We start from the raw sequence: 18,528 nt of genomic DNA, 5'->3' as shown, positions 1-18,528 counted from the left end.
GGCTGAGTTGGACTGCTCAGTCTGGAGAATGGAAGGTTCAGGGGGAATCTTATCAGTGTACAAATATCTGATGTGAGATAACGCAGACAAGGGAGTCAGACTCTTTTCAGTAGTGCTAACTGACAGGACAAGAGGCAAAGGGCACAAACTAAAACACATGGAATTCCACCTTAACACAAGAAAAAATAAATATTTCTAAGGTAGTCAAACATAGGAAGAGGTTGCGCTGAAAGGTTGTGGAGTAGGCTTGAACATCTGCTGAGATATTCAGAACTTGACCAGACAAGTCCTGGACAACCTGCTCCAGCTGACCCTGCTTGAGTAGGGGAATTGGACTAAATGATCCTGTGAGTTCCCTTACAGCCTAAAACATTCTCTGATTTTGCCTTATTTGACATATTTTGCTGACCAAACCTGTTCCCGTTCAGCTATAGTCCTTTCTCAAGCCCCATGGATTTGTTGCCTTTGATGCCTTCACTCCTTCCATCCCATGGAGGCAGCTCAGCCCATACTAGATATGTACTGTCAGCTTGTAGGCACCACCATGTCCTGAAAATTCTGCCCTTTTTCTGACTCATGGTTGAGTCCATATCCCTATAACTCATGTGGAAAAGTTACTGAGGGGCTTGTGACAAGTATGAATCCAAATTCACTGGTCAAGGATTACAAAAGAAATTATACTTATGAACAGGTATAACCCTGGGAAGGGTGGGGAGTTGAGAGAGAAAAAAAATCAATAAGAAAACAGAAGCAGGAGAGCAGCACAGCACATACACATCTAGTGGTGATGAGTTTCTGTTTCCATAGTGGCTGGGACAGCTGCCAGGCATTATTTTTCTTAGTAGCTCTAGGAACGTGAATGACAGCTTAGGTGGACACAACTTCGGTAACCAGGCTACAACCTATTTATTTACATGTGTACTGATCCAAAATATTTGTTTTCTCAAAGGTGAAACAGTGGACAGAAATTATACCTGGCCAAGGATACAGAAGAATCTGAAAGGTGACTCCAACTTAGGCTGGACTACACTAACGGAACTTTTAAGTTCCTTGTGAAGGGAAGATGAAATGGTTTAACCTTAAGCAAAACATTTAAGTAAGAAAAAAAAATATCTGTTCATCTTTCACTGTTTTAACTTTCATACAATAAACAAACTTCCAAAAAAAATGAAAATAGCACAATCCAACAGTGATGAAATCTGATTCATTCCTCACCCCCCTTAAACAGAATTTGAAAGAAATTTGTATTTTCTAAAGAAAAACTTTTACTTCCTTGGCTAAAAAAGCCTTCTAATATTTTGAATGTTAGTGAACTAAAATACTGAAAGCTTGTTCAGAATACGGTGATCACACTAGCAATTTTTTTCTAGTTAATTGAAATAGTTGTCTAAAGCTAACATTCCTGAGCAACTCATGTCTCTGCTATGGTTGGATTAAATTTAAATATGTTAATTGGTGTGTGAATTAATTCACACTAACTCTGTTTCAGATTGCTATATAGAGATTTGACAACAGCACCATTTAAGGAGCACGATCTTGCTGAGCTAGATACATTACAGATGTTCCGTAAATAATTCCCATCTGGAGCGCTACTATCTCTTTTATCACATAGTGGCAACAAGTGAAAGATGAATTAGATGAATGAAATAGAAGAGGGGTGAAGGTAAGAAAAACGTTCTCACGCATTGAGCCTTGATATGTGTCAGATCTAGGCACTAAGCTCCATTTTGTCTGGGTGTTTGATCTTATACAAACACCTGTGTTCCTTCCCTCAGTGCACTGACATGAGCGTGTTCAATGTCATTACAGAGGAGAGGACAGGATAAGTATTTGGGAGTTAGGGGATGCGTTTGAGGTGTTTCTGAACCCCACTGAGTTGCTCCTCAAAAATCCTTACAAGACATACAGAAATATCTTACGGATGTCGACTTCCTGAGTGCAGCACTGATTGTGCTACATATGGCTCTGACCTAATAACTGCTGGTTTTTGCTCACAACTCACGTCGTCTGCCCTCTGACAGCTATCATGCTGCTTCAATGCATGCTAAAGGACTTGTATAACATCTCCAGCCTTGAGAATATTTTGTAGTGTTACCATAATCAGAAACATGAATTCCAGGAAGAAAATAACACCAAGCACTCCATAGTTGCTCGCTATAACATCATGATCTGATTTTGCTACTTTTAGATCGAGCAATAGTCAATCGCATCCATCTTGACTCTCAGCAGATCACATCCCTTTTTTTTGTTATTATTTTTAAAGTGATGTTATCGTACAGATGATTAGCGTACATGTTCTGCAAAATCCACTCTGCATTTTCACAATGTCACTGCGTGCTTAGCTGTCACGTTGCCACCTCTGGAGACCTTACAAGTAGTAGAGCACATCTGAACTGAGCAATCACAGGGACAAGGCTTGAGCTGCAGAACAAGATTGATAAATGACAAACTTCCTCTTTGATGTCATACACTGACAAGACTAGAGTACAGGGAGGAACAAACTTGGAAACAATGTGACATGGACTGAAGGAGGAAGCCCTGAAGCTTAGAGAAATTAGATATGTGTGATTGATAGGAACCCAGAAGCTTAAGGGGATCTGATGAACTAGGGCAAAAGGTGGGTGTATGTGAATTATTTACCACCTGAATACATATGGATGATTATTATATAGAAGGGCTGCCCAGATAATGAATATGTTTCTGTGGCACTAGTTGAACTACAACCTTAATGGAGATTTCTGTAAAATAAGATATTACAAAACTCAAAATTTGGAAGGATCCTATAGATCACAGGTCAAATTCTCCCCAACAGTAGGTGCAGATTAACTCACAAAACTAAAAAGCAGTTGTATATGTGCATAACTGTCTGACATATCTGAAAAATCTTAAAAGTCTCAAAGTTTGTGCCTTTTTTTTTTAAGCACACTATTTTCAGATCTTTTTATACGAATTCTAAGGGAGATAAGCTGCCTCTAAGTCTGTGACTTTCAAATACATTTTACAACCAAAGCCACAAGTTTCAGAGAACAGCAACAACAAAATTGACTGTGAGCTCAGCATAGGCTACCTCAGATCCCTGAACTCAGCGTGGCTGGAACAGGTTTCAGTAGATCCAAAGAGATCTACAGAAATGGGTCCAGAGTGACAAGAAACACTGCAGCTTTCAACGCACTATAGTCTGTGTCTTCTCCCTTAGGTTTTCCCTGGTCCTGGTGCACCTGCCTGTAAGCAGAACCTCTCCCTTCTGACATGAATGCTCTGTCACAAGCATGTCCTGAAGCTGGAGGAAGACTCTGGGTCTACAACCTAGGCCAGCTCAAGAGCTGCTCATCTTTGCTATTATTAGCAACCTGAAGTAATTTCATGGCCTGAAGCTTTCAGAGCCATGTCAGTTACCATAAAGGGGTGATCATTCATTCACTGGAAGATATCTTAAATTCCTGGTTAAACCCGATTGTATGTTACTAACTATAGTTCTACAAATTCTTTGAGACAATAAATGTTTTCTAATGGCCCAAACACTGCTAATTTGTCTTCCAAGCTTGTTAGTTACCTCCCTGATAGACTATTTTCATTTGTTTGTAATCATTCTACCTGCTAATTGCAACCATTTCCAAAACATGAAATGTCAAAAGATGCTCGATCTCTGCTCCTGGCCTCCACAATGCATTGCAGTTCATTAAAACTCATTTAGACCTGTCAAACTGCAACAGAGTTGAGGCAGAATTTGAGCATATTAGTAGAACACGAAGGATTTCGCAGTAGCACAATTTCAAGGGATTCTTAAAAACAAGAAAAGGCTCTCTTTTATTTGAGGTACCACACAATCCCTCTAAAAAATTACAAACATCTAAATAATGGAAAAAAAAAACCCACCTTCTTGTCATGATGGACCACTGACTTGTGGGTTCACTACAACTTGTGGAATTTGTGCTTAAGAGTTGGCTCTTAAAGATCACGTAGGTGAAAATACAGAGTAGGACAAAGGTGTAGTCAAAACAAATCTAGCAGTCGTTACTCAGTTTTACCATAACCTGTGTACACTGGGCCACCGCTTGGCAAAAGAACTATTGGATTTTCTCCACATTCATTGTCATTCTCAAGATTTCAATCTGCAGAGAAAAATCTGCAAGGTGTAGAATTCACACTCCTGTCAACAGAAGCTCTTTGTCTGGCTAGACAGTATAAAACTCAGCTTCAATATGTTTCTATATTATAAAGATAACCTTAGGTTCTCTGTATAAGCTTTATCTGTAAGTTTAGTAGGAATCTAGCATGTTGAAAATTCAGGTCTCAAAAGACTTTTGTTCAAGAGTCTTAAAGCTGATAAATCTCATCATGTCTAAAAAAAACCAAAATCAAATCAAAGGTCACCCACTGGCTGAAAGATTTGTGATTCCATGTAAAGCCCTAGGCCAAGTTTCTTGGCTGTAACTGCTCAGTTCAAGACAACTTCCTATTTCTGAATACTTGATAACAGAACATTATCTTCCCAGAAAAGGAAAGGAAGCAAGTATTCACCTTAAGAAAAAATACGCTTTTCAGCTGAATTCACAAAATAATTGTGAACATTTAGTTATTGGCCAAAGTTCATAAGCTGTCTTGTTAAAAAAAAAAATAATAGCTGCACATACTTATAAGTATTCACTTATATTGGTTATTAAGCATAATAGTAATATAAGAGTAATTTGCATGCACAGATATTTTTAACTATGCATCCCAATTTCAACAGTGTTATAGAAGGTAAGCAAGAATCACGAAGGCAGTCTCCAGAGAGCATTGGTATAGTTTTGCTTCCTTAGCACACAAACAAGCTTTAAAGCTTCAGAAGAGACTTCTGAACATACTATTAGGTTCCAAAGCAGATTATTTTGAAGATCTATAGTAACAGTAGGTCTATATACAACAAATAGGTAATTTGCTCTATATTTTTAGCTTTTCTGTTTGAAGATTGAGTAACCTGTAGAGAATCAGTCATTGGCCTGGAAGTTTGAAAAGGAGATTGTTAGGAAGTTGTTTGAGGCTCCCTCTTTGCAGTATATGCATGTAAAAGATACCTTCACCACATGCTATATGCATGTAAGTGGCAAAAAGCATTTGTATAATACTTCCAATTAATGTCACTGATTTCTCAGGCCAGAAAATGTTGGAAACCTGCAACTGCGCAGCAGAAGGGTCAATAATATATCGTTCCATTTAAAAGATAGAAATGATGACCTAAAAAAGGTAAATAATGTTTCCACCATTACACACACTTGCATGCACCCATAATTATATCTAATCACCAACACTGCACTCTTCTCAAGCCCTTCTTTAGAAGCACTATATGCAAAAATGAAGTTTTCCATCTCCTAACACAGGATGTCTTGTCACAGATCTAAAACCAGAAAGGACTATGATGACCATTTCATCTCTGTTTAATGCAGACAATGGAAATAACACTGTAATTCCTGTCTTGATCTCAACAGCTTGCAGTTAAATGACAACAAGGTACCACAGATACTTTTCCAAGACAAAACTCATTCCAGTGGTCACTGGATGTGTTCTTTTTGATATTATGATACAGGGATGGGGTGAGAAAGGACACACGAGATGGACACTTGCTCACCCCCTTCTGAAGGTATATTCAAACATCAACTAATTCTCTCCAGACTGCAAGCAAGCAGTTGGCAATTCATTGATTAGAATAATTTTTGAAGAAGTGACCTGCTGATGAAGGTTTCCATTTCCTAATTTACTTTTTTACTTTCTTTTGGACAATACTATAACAAGAAGAATCCATGGCTTTTTGAAAACAAATATTAAGTGAATAATATTGGCAGTGAAGAATGCCAATAATTTAAGCTAGGACAGTACATAGCAGCACCAAATTATTCTGCTCTTATTTATACATTTATACAAAATGTTAAAAAAATACATATTTTTGGTCTCATTATAGTCCTTTTTTAATGTTCCAGTTCACATATTGTATTGAACTTTATGTTTCACATGGTCACATGTAACAGAAATGAAAAGAAAGCCCACACCCTTTTTTTGTTAGAAATCTGTCATCTGACCCATATATTGACAGACTCAGGCTGATAGCATGCCTACACAAAGCAGGTAACTGGTACTATCTGTGAACAGAGTCAATACACTGCCAGTGAACACTGCCCAGAACAAAGCTTCTGCTGTCCTGCAAACTTTGGGTTGGAAGTAATTCAAGGTGCTCCACTAAGAATAAAGCTCACACTTAGTAGCGTAGTCAGCGTCACCAAAGCTCAGTAATCCACTGCAAGGTTGCTTAAACTCAAACGCTCTGAACAGGAATGTCCCCAGATTTAAGATGATGATAAAACACTGTTTCCTGTAAGGGCTTACAGACAACATTTCTGCATGTCTATAAACAAGCACATACACACACACACACACACAAGTATGCATCCCACATGCACAAATTCATCACCTGTGATTCTGGCTTTTATCAGTCTACCCTGGTTTTCAGTGATAATGACAAGAATTCAGACCTAATTCATTTTACACAGTGCTTTGAGTGGTTTTGCCCTTGTTGTATTTCAAAACACAGAAAGGCCAATCAGAAATAAGAATTCTCTGACTACTTCAAATAAATAGCATTAAATTCTGACAGAATGGATTTTTTTCTAAAAGGTAACCTTTGGTCGTTTTTAGTTGTGTGTTCTCTACAGTAACTCACTAGATACAAGCAAAGCAGAGATGTTCCCCAGTATGTTTTAACCAGAGTTCAGCAATAATACATGCATTTTCAGGAAAGCAAATAATCTTTCTTTGATTATTACTGCAGGTTGTTACATAAAAGGATTGGTGGAATTTTATTCCTTCAGGAATGCTGAAAGAAAGAGGATGAAAAAAAAGATGACATACCGTTCGAGCCAAACTTTGCTTCAAATTACTAGTGCTGTGTAGTCGAAGCTGAATGCAGGTGGTTGCCTTGCGAAGACTTTCATGGCTGCCCAAAGTATGATTACTGCAGTTTGGGGGAAAAAAGAATAATAAAAATTTGTTATGTCTGCTTGCCACTTCCTTCGTTTTTTCCTCTCTCCTTCTCCTAAAAGCACTGATAGACTAAATTCTAAGTGCAAAGCAGATTGAATAATATAAAACCTGTACTTGGCACGTATTTCCATAAAAACTGATGGGGTTTGGTTCTGGCATATTTTCTGGTGAAACAATTTAAGAATAATTGCTTAGTTGTATCTTTGACCATCAAGTTCTGTAACAGAACAGTGAAGCAGAGGAAGAATATTCTAAACAAACTGCACGTGCTCCCAGACCTTGAGATTATTCAGGCATATTTTTCAAACCCAAATTAGTGCAATTTATACAAAATATCTTGGTTTTGAATGCACCACTGAAGAATGACTTGTAGTGTTTGATATCCAACTTGAAAAATCAAATATTAACTATAAGTTTGAAAATCACATACTTTAAGACAGGTGGCCCTTGATTCTCAAATAAATCAAAGTTCTCACTCTGTGCAGCCCACATCGAGATGGTAAAAGAAGCTGTGAGCTGGTCTTCCGCCTTCTCAAATCATATGTCAGCTAAGCTGAGACGCAGAGCTCTTGTCACTCAGCTGGAGTGGTTCCTACAAACTACTCCACCAGTCAAGGATCCCCTAGCACCTCATGACAGGGGAATTTCTTATTCTTATTTGCCCCTTTAGAGTAGCTTCTAGTTCATTTATCACTCTTAGCAAATTCTTCTAAGTTATAATACAGCCTTAGTTTATCACTCTCTTAAAATTACTTGGAAAAAAAAATATTTCAGTGTTTCCCTTCCACTTTTTGTTTTAATAAGGTGAAACAATGCAAAAAATATTTCAAAGTTAAGGCAAACATCTTTTTACATTAAAAAAAAAATCTTTTGGGATTAATGTGTAGGAAATATGACACGATTTTTGCAAAGGCAAATTCACCACCAAAACAAGCTGGTGTGCATCATCAGTTACAACTCTAGTGCATGCCTTTTTCATTAGATTCATGATGCTTTTTTCAAGCCTCTAGCCACATAAGCACCAAAAGAGATATTCCATATTTATACAGATTTACAGAACGGTACGTTATTTTAAAACTCCTTGGGCCATGATTCTTTTCTGGTTTGTCAAATACCATGGAAAACTCAGAATTCAGATGCAAACTGTGTTTCTTTCTACATAAAAGGGCTTTGGATGGAATGTCTGAATAAAACTGTCTGGATTTAGTAGCAAAAAAACATTCACCCTATTAATAAATCATGGAAAGCGTGGCTTAGGGGACAGACTCATCTCTCACGTGGCAGCAGAGGTCCGCAGCATAAATGAATGGTTAAACTTAAATAAATGTGCCATACATAATTGCCATTCAGCACAATCACAGGGAATTCATATATCTTGTAAATGTTCTGCACCTATACTACACCGTAGTTCAGTAAAATACATACTCTCCATTAGAGGTTATAAAAGGTGCAAGTGTAGATAGAGGATTTTATTATTTTTTTTTAACAAATACATTAAAGGTTACAAAGGACAAACCCATTTCCAACTGACATAACAAATACCTAAAGCAAGGTCCTCTGATAGCACTTTCATACATTTGCAAAATTCCTTGATTTTAAGAGCATGAAGTACAGATGTAAGAGTGGGAGAAGTTAACACTGACAGAGTGAAATACCTGTTCTGGTGGAAAGCGTATCACTATTATGCCTCAGTCCTTCTCAAATCCCTTTACAAGCAAAAGTCCAAGTGACTGACTCCTGGTTCCCGGGACTGTACCAATGCATAGGTTCTCTTCTGTTGCTCCTTAGCTCATATCTCTGTTGTGCCTATCGATGGCTTTCTTGAAACTTCTTCCTCTCCTCATTTCACCTAATCACATCTGCCTTGTCACTCTAATAACAAACTTTATCATGATCCTTGCATCCTTTAGAATTGCCTCACACCTGTTTTTTACCTTCTGCCCCACTGTTATTCCTGCTCTTTTCATTCTGCCTCACTTCAACCTTTGGACAGGCATAGTAATAGGAAAATTACAAAGAAACACAACTGTGAGTCCTGAGTCACTTTTTTTCCTGATCCCTCCAATGTACAGAGTCCTATTGCCATGCGAACATTACACCAAGCCAATGACAAAAATTGGTATAACTATACCAGTACAGACGAGCATTCTGCTAGTGTAAATTGGTATAGCTGTACCTCTCCTCTGCAGTTAAAAGTTTTTGCCAGTATAACTATTCCAATGCCATCACCCTTCCAGGCAAAACAAGCTAAACCAACAGAAGTCAAATTTTATGGTTATAACTACATTTACACTAGTGGTTTGTGTTAGCTTTGCTGTGTCAGGCAGATACCACACATCATCAAATCCTTTATTGACACAGCAATGCTGCTTGAAGCACTGTAGTCAGAAGTACTGGCCATAGAGTTGACTTCATGAGTGGACTTTATTTGCACAAATACAAAGAGAAAAGTTTTGACGGGTATTGTGACACAAGAGACTAGACAAAATGGATTAAGACCTTAATAAAATAATGTGGAAACCTGGTCTAGATGAAAAGTGAACTACAAGAAACAGACGTGTAGCTTTGCCATAGATTGACAGAGTACCTTTTAGCCATACCCCAGGCTGTAACACACTATGCAGATCTGCTACTATACGTGTACTATGAACATAAAATTAATATAGCCCCCCTTGGAGGACAGCATGATTATTAGTAATTAGTTTACAGTGTTCTGAGCTCTATAAAGGAAACAAATAAAAATGTTACAACTTTATTAACAGTTTTCCTTCTTTTTTTTCTCTTTTTTTTTTTTTTTCTGTAATTACTACGTGGAGAATACAGCTCTAATGAGAATGCCATAACAAAAGACAAAGTGAAAGGCAGTCTTTCTCTTTAAGAGACATGGTGATGAACCGGTCAAAGTCAAGTGGCTCGTCTGTGCTCCCACAATATATCAGAAGCAGAAAAGGGAAAAATCCCTCAGAGTCTTGAGACTCCCTCATCACTAGATGATTTTGCTTCCCCACAGCAAGGTTCTCTGATGCACTCTAAGCTCCAAATCCTAATGCAGGGACTCAGCTGAGCAGCATCTCTGAATGAGAAACTTAATCTGCAGTGACAAGAGAAAATGAAGTTTATTTTTTACAAAGAACATATTCATCCAAAAGGTGCTTGCTTCTTATGATCCCAATCTGCATGAATATAACTCTGGCCAGTGTATAATTAATAGGTTAAACTTCACTTTGAGGGAAAACTAATTCTTATTTAGATCTCAATTCTCAGAGAATAAAATTAGTAAGGCAAAAAAATTTCATCTATAAGGTCACAGGCAAGCATGTGAGCATAAATGATAAGCATTTAGACTTTTCTATTCCATATCCCTGCTCACTATGTTGGCTAAACTGCAAAGCAGTAAGGTAACTGTGCAAATTACAGTATGGTAGGGTCTGATGGAATTAAAAATACATATGAAAAGACCCTTTAAAAAAACCCAATGCTTTAAAAAAAAAAAAAAAAGGGCATGCTTAGAAATAAAGCTTATCAGTATCCTTGGACTACATTCCTTTGCTGGGTCTTGCACCACTGCAACCTCTTACTAACAGACAGATCAATTAAAAAATAAAAATAAAAAAATAAAAAAAGAGAGAGCCCTACATTCTTACATACAGTCATGTGCTTTGTTTTATTAGGCATTTCAGGATGCTCTGGGCTTCTGGCCTGTAGCTCTAAAGGCAAAAAAGTCTAAATGGAGGATTGATTCATTTCATCCCTGTTGCATAAGAATGGTTGGTTGGCTTGCTGCTGGCCTTGAGAGCAAGGAGTTGACACAAGCTGCTTAACCCCAATTTAATTTATTTTTATAGAACAACTTGCATGAAGGGCACTATAAAATCATTTTTAGGGGCACACATTGTAAATATAAAGAAAGATAGGAAACTGTGAGAGCAAGATTTAAAGGTAGATGTAGAAAGTTTGGACGATAGGATGATAAAGCAAAGAATTTTTAGAAACAGCAGATGGCCCTCCAAGAAATAAAAGGTGATCATGAACAAGACAAGTCTAAAGAAGCAGAGAGCACATCCACAGCTGGGAAACCCAGAGAAGGAGTATCTATGGATACATATGAAAACTTTTGTGAATAGTGGTAAAACAGTGGTAAAAATTGATGGCGTAGATAGGGTTTTACTCCTCTCCTCTTTCAAGGAGTTTCTGTCTTTTAGACAAGGTTCTGCCTCCAGGTGCAACTACACTGAATATCTAAAAAAAGAAACTGCAGCAAATCAACTAGGGAAGTAACTAATGTACACCTTAAATGACAGAAGGGGCAGGGACAAGGTGGCAATGATCCTGGTAGCTTCTACAGACACTGTAAGAAAAACTTGGAAAAGGACATATAGGAAGAAAAAGAAAGTCTGCAGATTGAGGCAAGGCCAGGATTTCCGGTCAGTAAACAAGATGAATTTAAAGACCAGAAACAAAGTGAGATTCCAAATCAGAATTTCACAGATAGGTCTATTAGTTACGGACTGACCTGCACCCTATATGCAGCCTTCTGATTTTTTTTTTTTTTTTTAATTCAGATATTTCAAGTCTGATATTCTACTTGTGAGTTAGATAGGATGTAAGCTCAAGGATATCCTTTTACGAAGGGCATAATGGGTGATTAAATCTTGTGATGCTGAGCGTAATGGTCATTAGCACACAAATATTTTTTCCCCATCTCATTCAAAGTTAAATGGATTAAAAAAATCAAGTCTTTCAGGTGTTTCTGCAGGAGGCAAGGTGAAGTGCTCATTAATACAGTCCAATATATTAGTAAATGAGAACTTTTGATCTTAATGTTATCTGATTCACTAAACCACTCTGGTCTGAGAACCATCATGTCACCATTTCGGCTTCACTTTAGTTTTTTTCTGGATTACAATAGCAGGAGCAGCAGAATATTTATTCCCTGTGCTGTCTCATAACTTGGGGAACTTCTACCGGAATTCATTTCTGAATGATTTCCAAATACTCTTCTGGGGAAGAACTCTGCACAAGTTACCTCAAATCACTCTGTTAGCAACATTGGGAGGAAAGCAATTTGCACTAAAAGATAGCTCAAACATAAGAAAAAATTCACCCTCAGGCAACTCCACTGGCTATGTTAAGCTATCCAAGGGATCATTATGGTCTGAGGTTTCAAATTTCAGATACAGGACCCTGATGAGGAGGTAGAAGAAAGGGAGCTGAAAGCACAGCACAGTACAGAATTACAAGCTGCTGAGGCCAGAAGTGCAGCTCAGTGATTTCTGCATGACAGTGAAGGAGCAAAACAAAAAAAAAACAAAAAAAAAAGCAGAGAACATTATTGACCTTGTTTCACTGCTAATGAGACGTGCAGAAATTCAGCAAGTGCAGGAATTTAAACAGTCCACTATTGATGCGTTCTTCCCAACAGTGAAAATAAAACTATTTAGAACATATTGTACAGTGTACTGAAACGCACTGAGCTCACCCTCAACACAATGACTCATTATTTCCATTTTCTTTAGCAATTAGTTTGAAGTGAGACTTGACAATTAAAAAAAAAAAAAAAAAAAAAAAAGCGCTCTGGTTTTCTTGTGTAATTAACAGATCTATGTATGACCTGGCTCTCTGCTCAGCCGTTCCAGCATTGTAACGCTTTACACAGTGCTCTGCTGTACCAGCTCCTCCTTTTCAGAGATTTGAACGAGAGTTGGCTCAGAAATGTTGAAGACTCCATCTTTAGTTGCAAAGCATAATTCATCATAAACACTGGAACAGTTGACCTGTGTAAGAGTAGAAGTGTCCAAGCTGGCTATAGAGCAAAGCTAATTTACACAGCGGAACACTTGCTCTCACATCTACATTACTTTCATTGATCAAGCTGACTTGCTTTGGGCTCGTTCAGGTAATCCTTACACTACACTGCAAATGTGACGGCTTCTAAAAATTTCCCTTTCAATTACAGACATATACTATTTTATTTAACACTTCTTACGTCTTTAACAGAAAAGTTGCGATTCCTGCAGTGCCAGCTTGGCATGTTACCATAGAGAACAGTCAGCTTTTCCCACTTCTGCTGGAAGTCACCATCCCTACAGTACAGCTGACAACAAAAGCCTGCATTTTAGCTGCTTCAACACAAAATCTGCTCACTTTTGCTGACAGCTAAATTTAAGTTGCCAGAGGGAAAGAAACAACTAGCTGAGCCCAGTAGTACTTTCAACCACCACAAGAGTTTACTTGAATGAATGCGAATCAGACAATTTACTTCCTTACTTGTAGGCTTCACACATTCTGAATGTACACATAACGTGTTTTTCTTCAACTTGCAGTCAGCACCAAAGTGTTGACCTTGTTTGCTTTACTAACTACTACTTTTATGTCTCTGCTCCTTGCAGGGGAGTTGGACTAGATGACCTTTAACGGTCCCTTCCAAACCAAACCATTCTATGATTCCATGATTCTGCTGCAACTGGATATGAAGAAAAGACACCTGATATGCAACTGCATAATACTCTTTCTCTTTCCTTTGGTGATTTCCCCCTTTGAGGATACTGCATTCCCCCTCATGCTTATGAGACTCCTATGAGATACTGGAACTACACCATCCCTACATTATGGATGAGAAAGACCAGAAGCACAAAAGGAGTGAAATAAATTATTTGAGGCTGCACAAAGCTCATGTAAAGGAGCCAAGGATTTGAATCTTTGCAGTACAGTATACCATAATCTCTGTAGAATACAAGTGCCACATGTTTCAGGAGTTTCAGAAACTATACACTGAGTGTTTTAGAACATAATACTTTAGCTCTCCCTGTGATTCTGTTTATATGGCACGTAAGCAGAGTGCATTAAATGCACAGCTTACATTACACAATACATACTTGATACCATCTCTTAATGATATACTTACTTTTGTAAGAATTCATCAGACCCACAAACACTTAGAAGGCATTCTTCCTGCACTAGGTATTGATTTGTGCAACGGAGGATCTCTACAATTAAGTCATGAGTGATGCAGCCAGCTGTAAATAAAGATAGCAAGAAAAATTAATAGTAGCTTGCTAGAGAATTCCAGGCTACATTCTTGAGCAAAGAAAATAAGAATTTCTTTGTAATTTCTGACTACTGCTGCAGACTAGCTCCATCAAGAGGAATTAGATCGAGCCACACCTGAGATATATATATATATTTTTTAATTTCACATCAAATACTCTATAAGTCACAGAATCTATGTGCTTTTAGAGGAAAGCAACAGAACACAGCCTGATGCAAAAGTTGACTTGGCTGCCAATCATAACACAAGAAGGCTTCATAATTTTACTTGCTATTGTTTCTGCTGTGCTTAACTTTTTAGCTATAACCAAGAACTAAATTAATGCATTATATCTAAATATATACATAGATATAATGCTTATATATAAAAAGAAGTTACATATGAATTCATACAAACTGCTGTTCAGAAAAATTCTAGCATTTTGAGTATTTTCCCCAGTGCTACATCAGCCTTTTAAGGCATTTCCCAAGCCTATCAAAGCACTTCCTCTCTGTCCATTTTAGAAGAATTGATCAAAAAATGGAAAAGAATAGCTGCATAACCTGGCAGCCAAACTGCCAGTTTGGTCTTTACAGGCACGCAAGGCATATTTGGCCAGCACTGATGCTTCAAGCTTGACATACTTCTCTTTAGCAGAAAAAAGTACCTGACTCTTCTGTGAAAATTCTTCGTATACTGCACTGAGATAGCTTTGCAATGCAAAATAAAGTCTAGACTTCCTCCACAGTTCTCAGCCTATCTCATTGCCTCTAATCGATAACAGAAAAAGCAAAGTAGACTTTCCTTTCATTTTTTCATCCATGGTATTTCTTTATTGCTTCAAAGTTAGTGTCTGTTACGAGCTCTTACTACAAGCTTTAAGTGAACTTTTGGGTATAAAACTGGAAACTAGCTACAGTTAAATAGAAATCCCCAGAAAACAAACACGAAACCCAGACTTGCATGTTGACTAATTTACACTGCTGCAGGTTCAGGTAACTGGTTCAGACTGAGCCTAACCAACCAGCTTCATTTGGTTTAATAGTGTCCCAGTCACCATGAGCAGCCAATTCATACCAACAAATCTGGTCCAGTGTTGCTATACTATTATTTTAGAACAAAGCTATAAATGCAAAATTGGTTTTGCAAGGAAGCTCAAGGGAACGTGATACTGAAAAAATTTTCAGAGGACAGTAGATGTTTTTAGGAGTAGGGGTTGTAGCAAAAACAAAGTTGAAATAAAACAGAGTTGATTACCACAGATAGCTTGGTTTTTGTTTTATTTTGGTTTTACTCAGGTAAAAACAAATGTGTCAACAGATTCTAAAGTTTCTTCTAAAAATTGTCATTTTATTTGCAAAGCCACTTTGATTAAACATTTTCTACTGGTCATACTAGTTTTAAATGTCTAGCTCTTTGACAACTTGCTGTTTCAAGCAACTCCTCATAGCTGGTTTGACATGTAAAATGCAGGGCTTGTTTGTTAAATGTATACATACCAGAAAAATAAGAATGATACAGAATTTTGAATTAAAATTGTAACATGCACTTTTTCAAGTCATTCACTGGAAAAAAAAAAACCTGAAACTTTCTAGAATCATTCATTTTGCACACCACAGAACCATTTTCCTTTCCTTGCTCTGCCAAATGTTTTTGTGTGCTCTTCATGTTAGATGGGGGGAGGGGAAGTGTTCTCCCTTCCCTGGCTCCTCCCTCTTTGAATATATCCTGTTGTTCCCTTAGCCTGTAAGCAAGGGGGCCTACAAGAAAGATGGGGAAAGGCTGTTTAGTAGGGCCTGTTGCGATAGGACGAGAGGTAATGGTTTTAAAATAGAGGGGGGTAGATTTAGATTAGAAATTAGGAAAAAAATTTTTACGATGCGAGTTATAGAACACTGGAACAGGTTGCCCAGAAAGGTGGTGGAGGCCCCATCCCTGGAAACGTTCAAGGCCAGGCTGGATGAGGCTCTGAGCAACCTGACCTAGTCAGGGATGTCCCTGCTCCTTGCAGGGGGGTTGGACTAGATGGCCTTTGAAGGTCCCTTCCAACCCTAACCATTCTATGATTCTATGATTCTAAGTTTAGGATAGGGACTGTTTCTTATATCCCCTTCAGTTTTAGTTGGGCCTTCTAAAGCATTTTTGTAAATAAAGTTATGCAGACCAAAAATTGAACAATCTGTAAGGCAAACAATGCTGTATGATAAAATATTTGTCAGTAGTTCAGACTTCTGTATTATAGGGAACTTCAGTGTAGATCCCTTGCCTAGCTGACAAAAGTGCTGGAAATACTACCTTCTAGTCCAACTGTCCCGAGATCTTTGGCCCTTTATTTCATGGAATCCACAAAATACTGTAGATGCTCTCAACACAAGTAACCAAGCTTGAATGAGTAAATGTGGAAGTTTGGCTAACACATTTATGAAGATACATTTTTTAATATATGTTGACTGACATTCTGTAGAGCTTTGGATTTTCAGCTTTCAGCCCGTCAAACAAACTAATACTTAGCCTGTTACAGTCAAATAATTCATTGACAATTTAAGAAAAGATTCTTAAAAAATGACTATCATTTCATTTAGAAGTGCAGGAAGAGAGAGGGGCAGAATTTATTTTAAATTCATTTAGTTTTTGCTTATGTGGCTTAAGAGGTCAAAACTACCACAGTTGGAATCAAAGATTCTCTCATTCACCACAGATACAGGATGCACTGAAGTGGTGGTAGCTTCCCACTAGTGACAGAATAATTCAGGCTGGGAAGGGTCTTACTTGGTCCATCTAGTCCAGACTCCTCCCTAAAGGATGGTCAATACTGAATTCAGACCAGCTTGTTCAGGGTTTTGTCCTGTAAGACCTTAAAAACCTCCATGGATGGAGACTCCAAAACCTCTGTGAGCAAATTGTTCCAATTCTTAATTATTCTTCTTTTCTTTATATCCAGTTGGAATTTATCCTGTTTCATTTATGACAGACATATACCTTCCCTGACCTGTACATAACTTTGAGTGCAGAGGAGACTTAGTGACTGTAGACTCTTAAGTCTTGGATTTACAAACAGAGTCAAGTTCCACGACTCTATGGGGACTAGGCCTACACTTTAAATTAGGCACAAGCTTAAATTCTTTCTGAATCAAAGTTTGAATGTTGGCCCACTAGAGACTGCCAGAATTGGTCCCAATTGTGATTAAAGAGAGATCTACACATTAGCAAAGTTTGTTATTTAATGTGATTTTAATTTTACAGTAAATACGCTGGACATGTTTAACAAAGTATGCATTCAAGACTCACGTAAGGCTTGCCCTCCAAGTAACCTTCCAGATAACAAATGCATTTTGTTATCATCTCAACAGAACGGAACTGTGGAAGGATATGGACACCTCAATCACTTACCATGTTGTGTAAGAAGCAGAGGATATGGTGAAGAATCTGTCCAAACACTGATTCTGAACTTTGATTCACCAAGGATGTGGTCTGGGAACCTTGTTGCAACACTCCAGATTTTGCCCGTGTTTGTCTTCAAGTCAAAAGCAGGATAGGCATTTCTTATTCTGAAAAGAAAATGTGATGAAATTATGCCTAAACAGGTATGCATTTCAGATGTCTTATGAGAGCAAAATAAAAATTCTACAAGATACCAATAGTAATAGTACATAGCGAGCTTTTAGGAATAAAATTTTGTGCAGAAGGGAAAATTGTAGCAACCCAAACTTTTTTTTCCATACATTAGTGAGATTATTACATATCAACACGCATATAACTACATCTTTTACTTAACAGGAAAACCATCAGTAAAAACTTCAGGAACTTCACAGAATCACTGCTGAGCTTGACCTCACTGAAGCCAAAAGGAGTTTAAACACAGACTTCAGTGTATTGTGATGAAAATAACTTGAGCAGAGTAGAAATGAGGTGCTCAAATATGTGCTTAAATAAGAGAGTTTTAACATAAAACTAACCAAGGGCATGTGCACAGACAGCTGCTACTATGACAGCTGGTCAAAATGAATACAGGAACATGCTTTCTATGCAAAATCTTAAGTAGTCCCTATTTTCACCATGCTCTAGAATCCAGTCTGAAGTCCTCATTACTATAACCCTGGGTATTTATGTCTGTAGAGAGCAGTAACTGTTACAATCATTGAGTCCCTCTGATCTTATATACCATTACCTATAAAATATATTGCTCCTCCTCCTTCCAATTACTAGAGACTTGCAGAAACTAATTCCTCTTGAGGTACCATTTCCTAATGAACGGTAGTCGCAGGTATCATGGATGTCAGCTAAGATTAAACTTGCTTTTTAAGTAAAAACACTTTGCAGCTGCAGGTAAGGGAACATGTTGTACCACTTGAAGCTTTACATTTCACTAATTGGCCTGAATATTTTAGTAGCTAAACTCAAACATCCTGTACTAACCATACTGTATTATTTTTCATTTGTTTAGTTCAAGCAGCATTTTGTGGCTTCTGAGTTGGCAGTGCTTTATA

At 37.7% G+C, this 18,528-nt stretch overlaps 1 protein-coding gene across 1 annotated transcript in view; it reads right to left on the bottom strand.

The window, feature by feature from the left end:
- Positions 1-18,528, bottom strand: part of PIK3C2G (phosphatidylinositol-4-phosphate 3-kinase catalytic subunit type 2 gamma) — a 209,460-nt gene that overhangs the window by 182,846 nt on the left and 8,086 nt on the right. The window contains exons 3-5 of the mRNA XM_086771817.1: positions 17,432-17,589; positions 13,919-14,030; positions 6,883-6,985 (exon numbers count right to left, since the gene is read on the bottom strand). Of these exons, the coding sequence (XP_086627943.1) occupies positions 6,883-6,985; positions 13,919-14,030; positions 17,432-17,589 (373 nt within the window). The remainder of the gene's footprint in view (positions 1-6,882; positions 6,986-13,918; positions 14,031-17,431; positions 17,590-18,528) is intronic.

The sequence above is a fragment of the Chlamydotis macqueenii genome, chromosome 1, assembly GCF_036417535.1.
Source record: "Chlamydotis macqueenii isolate bChlMac1 chromosome 1, bChlMac1.mat, whole genome shotgun sequence".
NCBI lineage: Eukaryota > Metazoa > Chordata > Aves > Otidiformes > Otididae > Chlamydotis > Chlamydotis macqueenii.
This window is presented reverse-complemented; position numbering and strand designations above follow the sequence as displayed.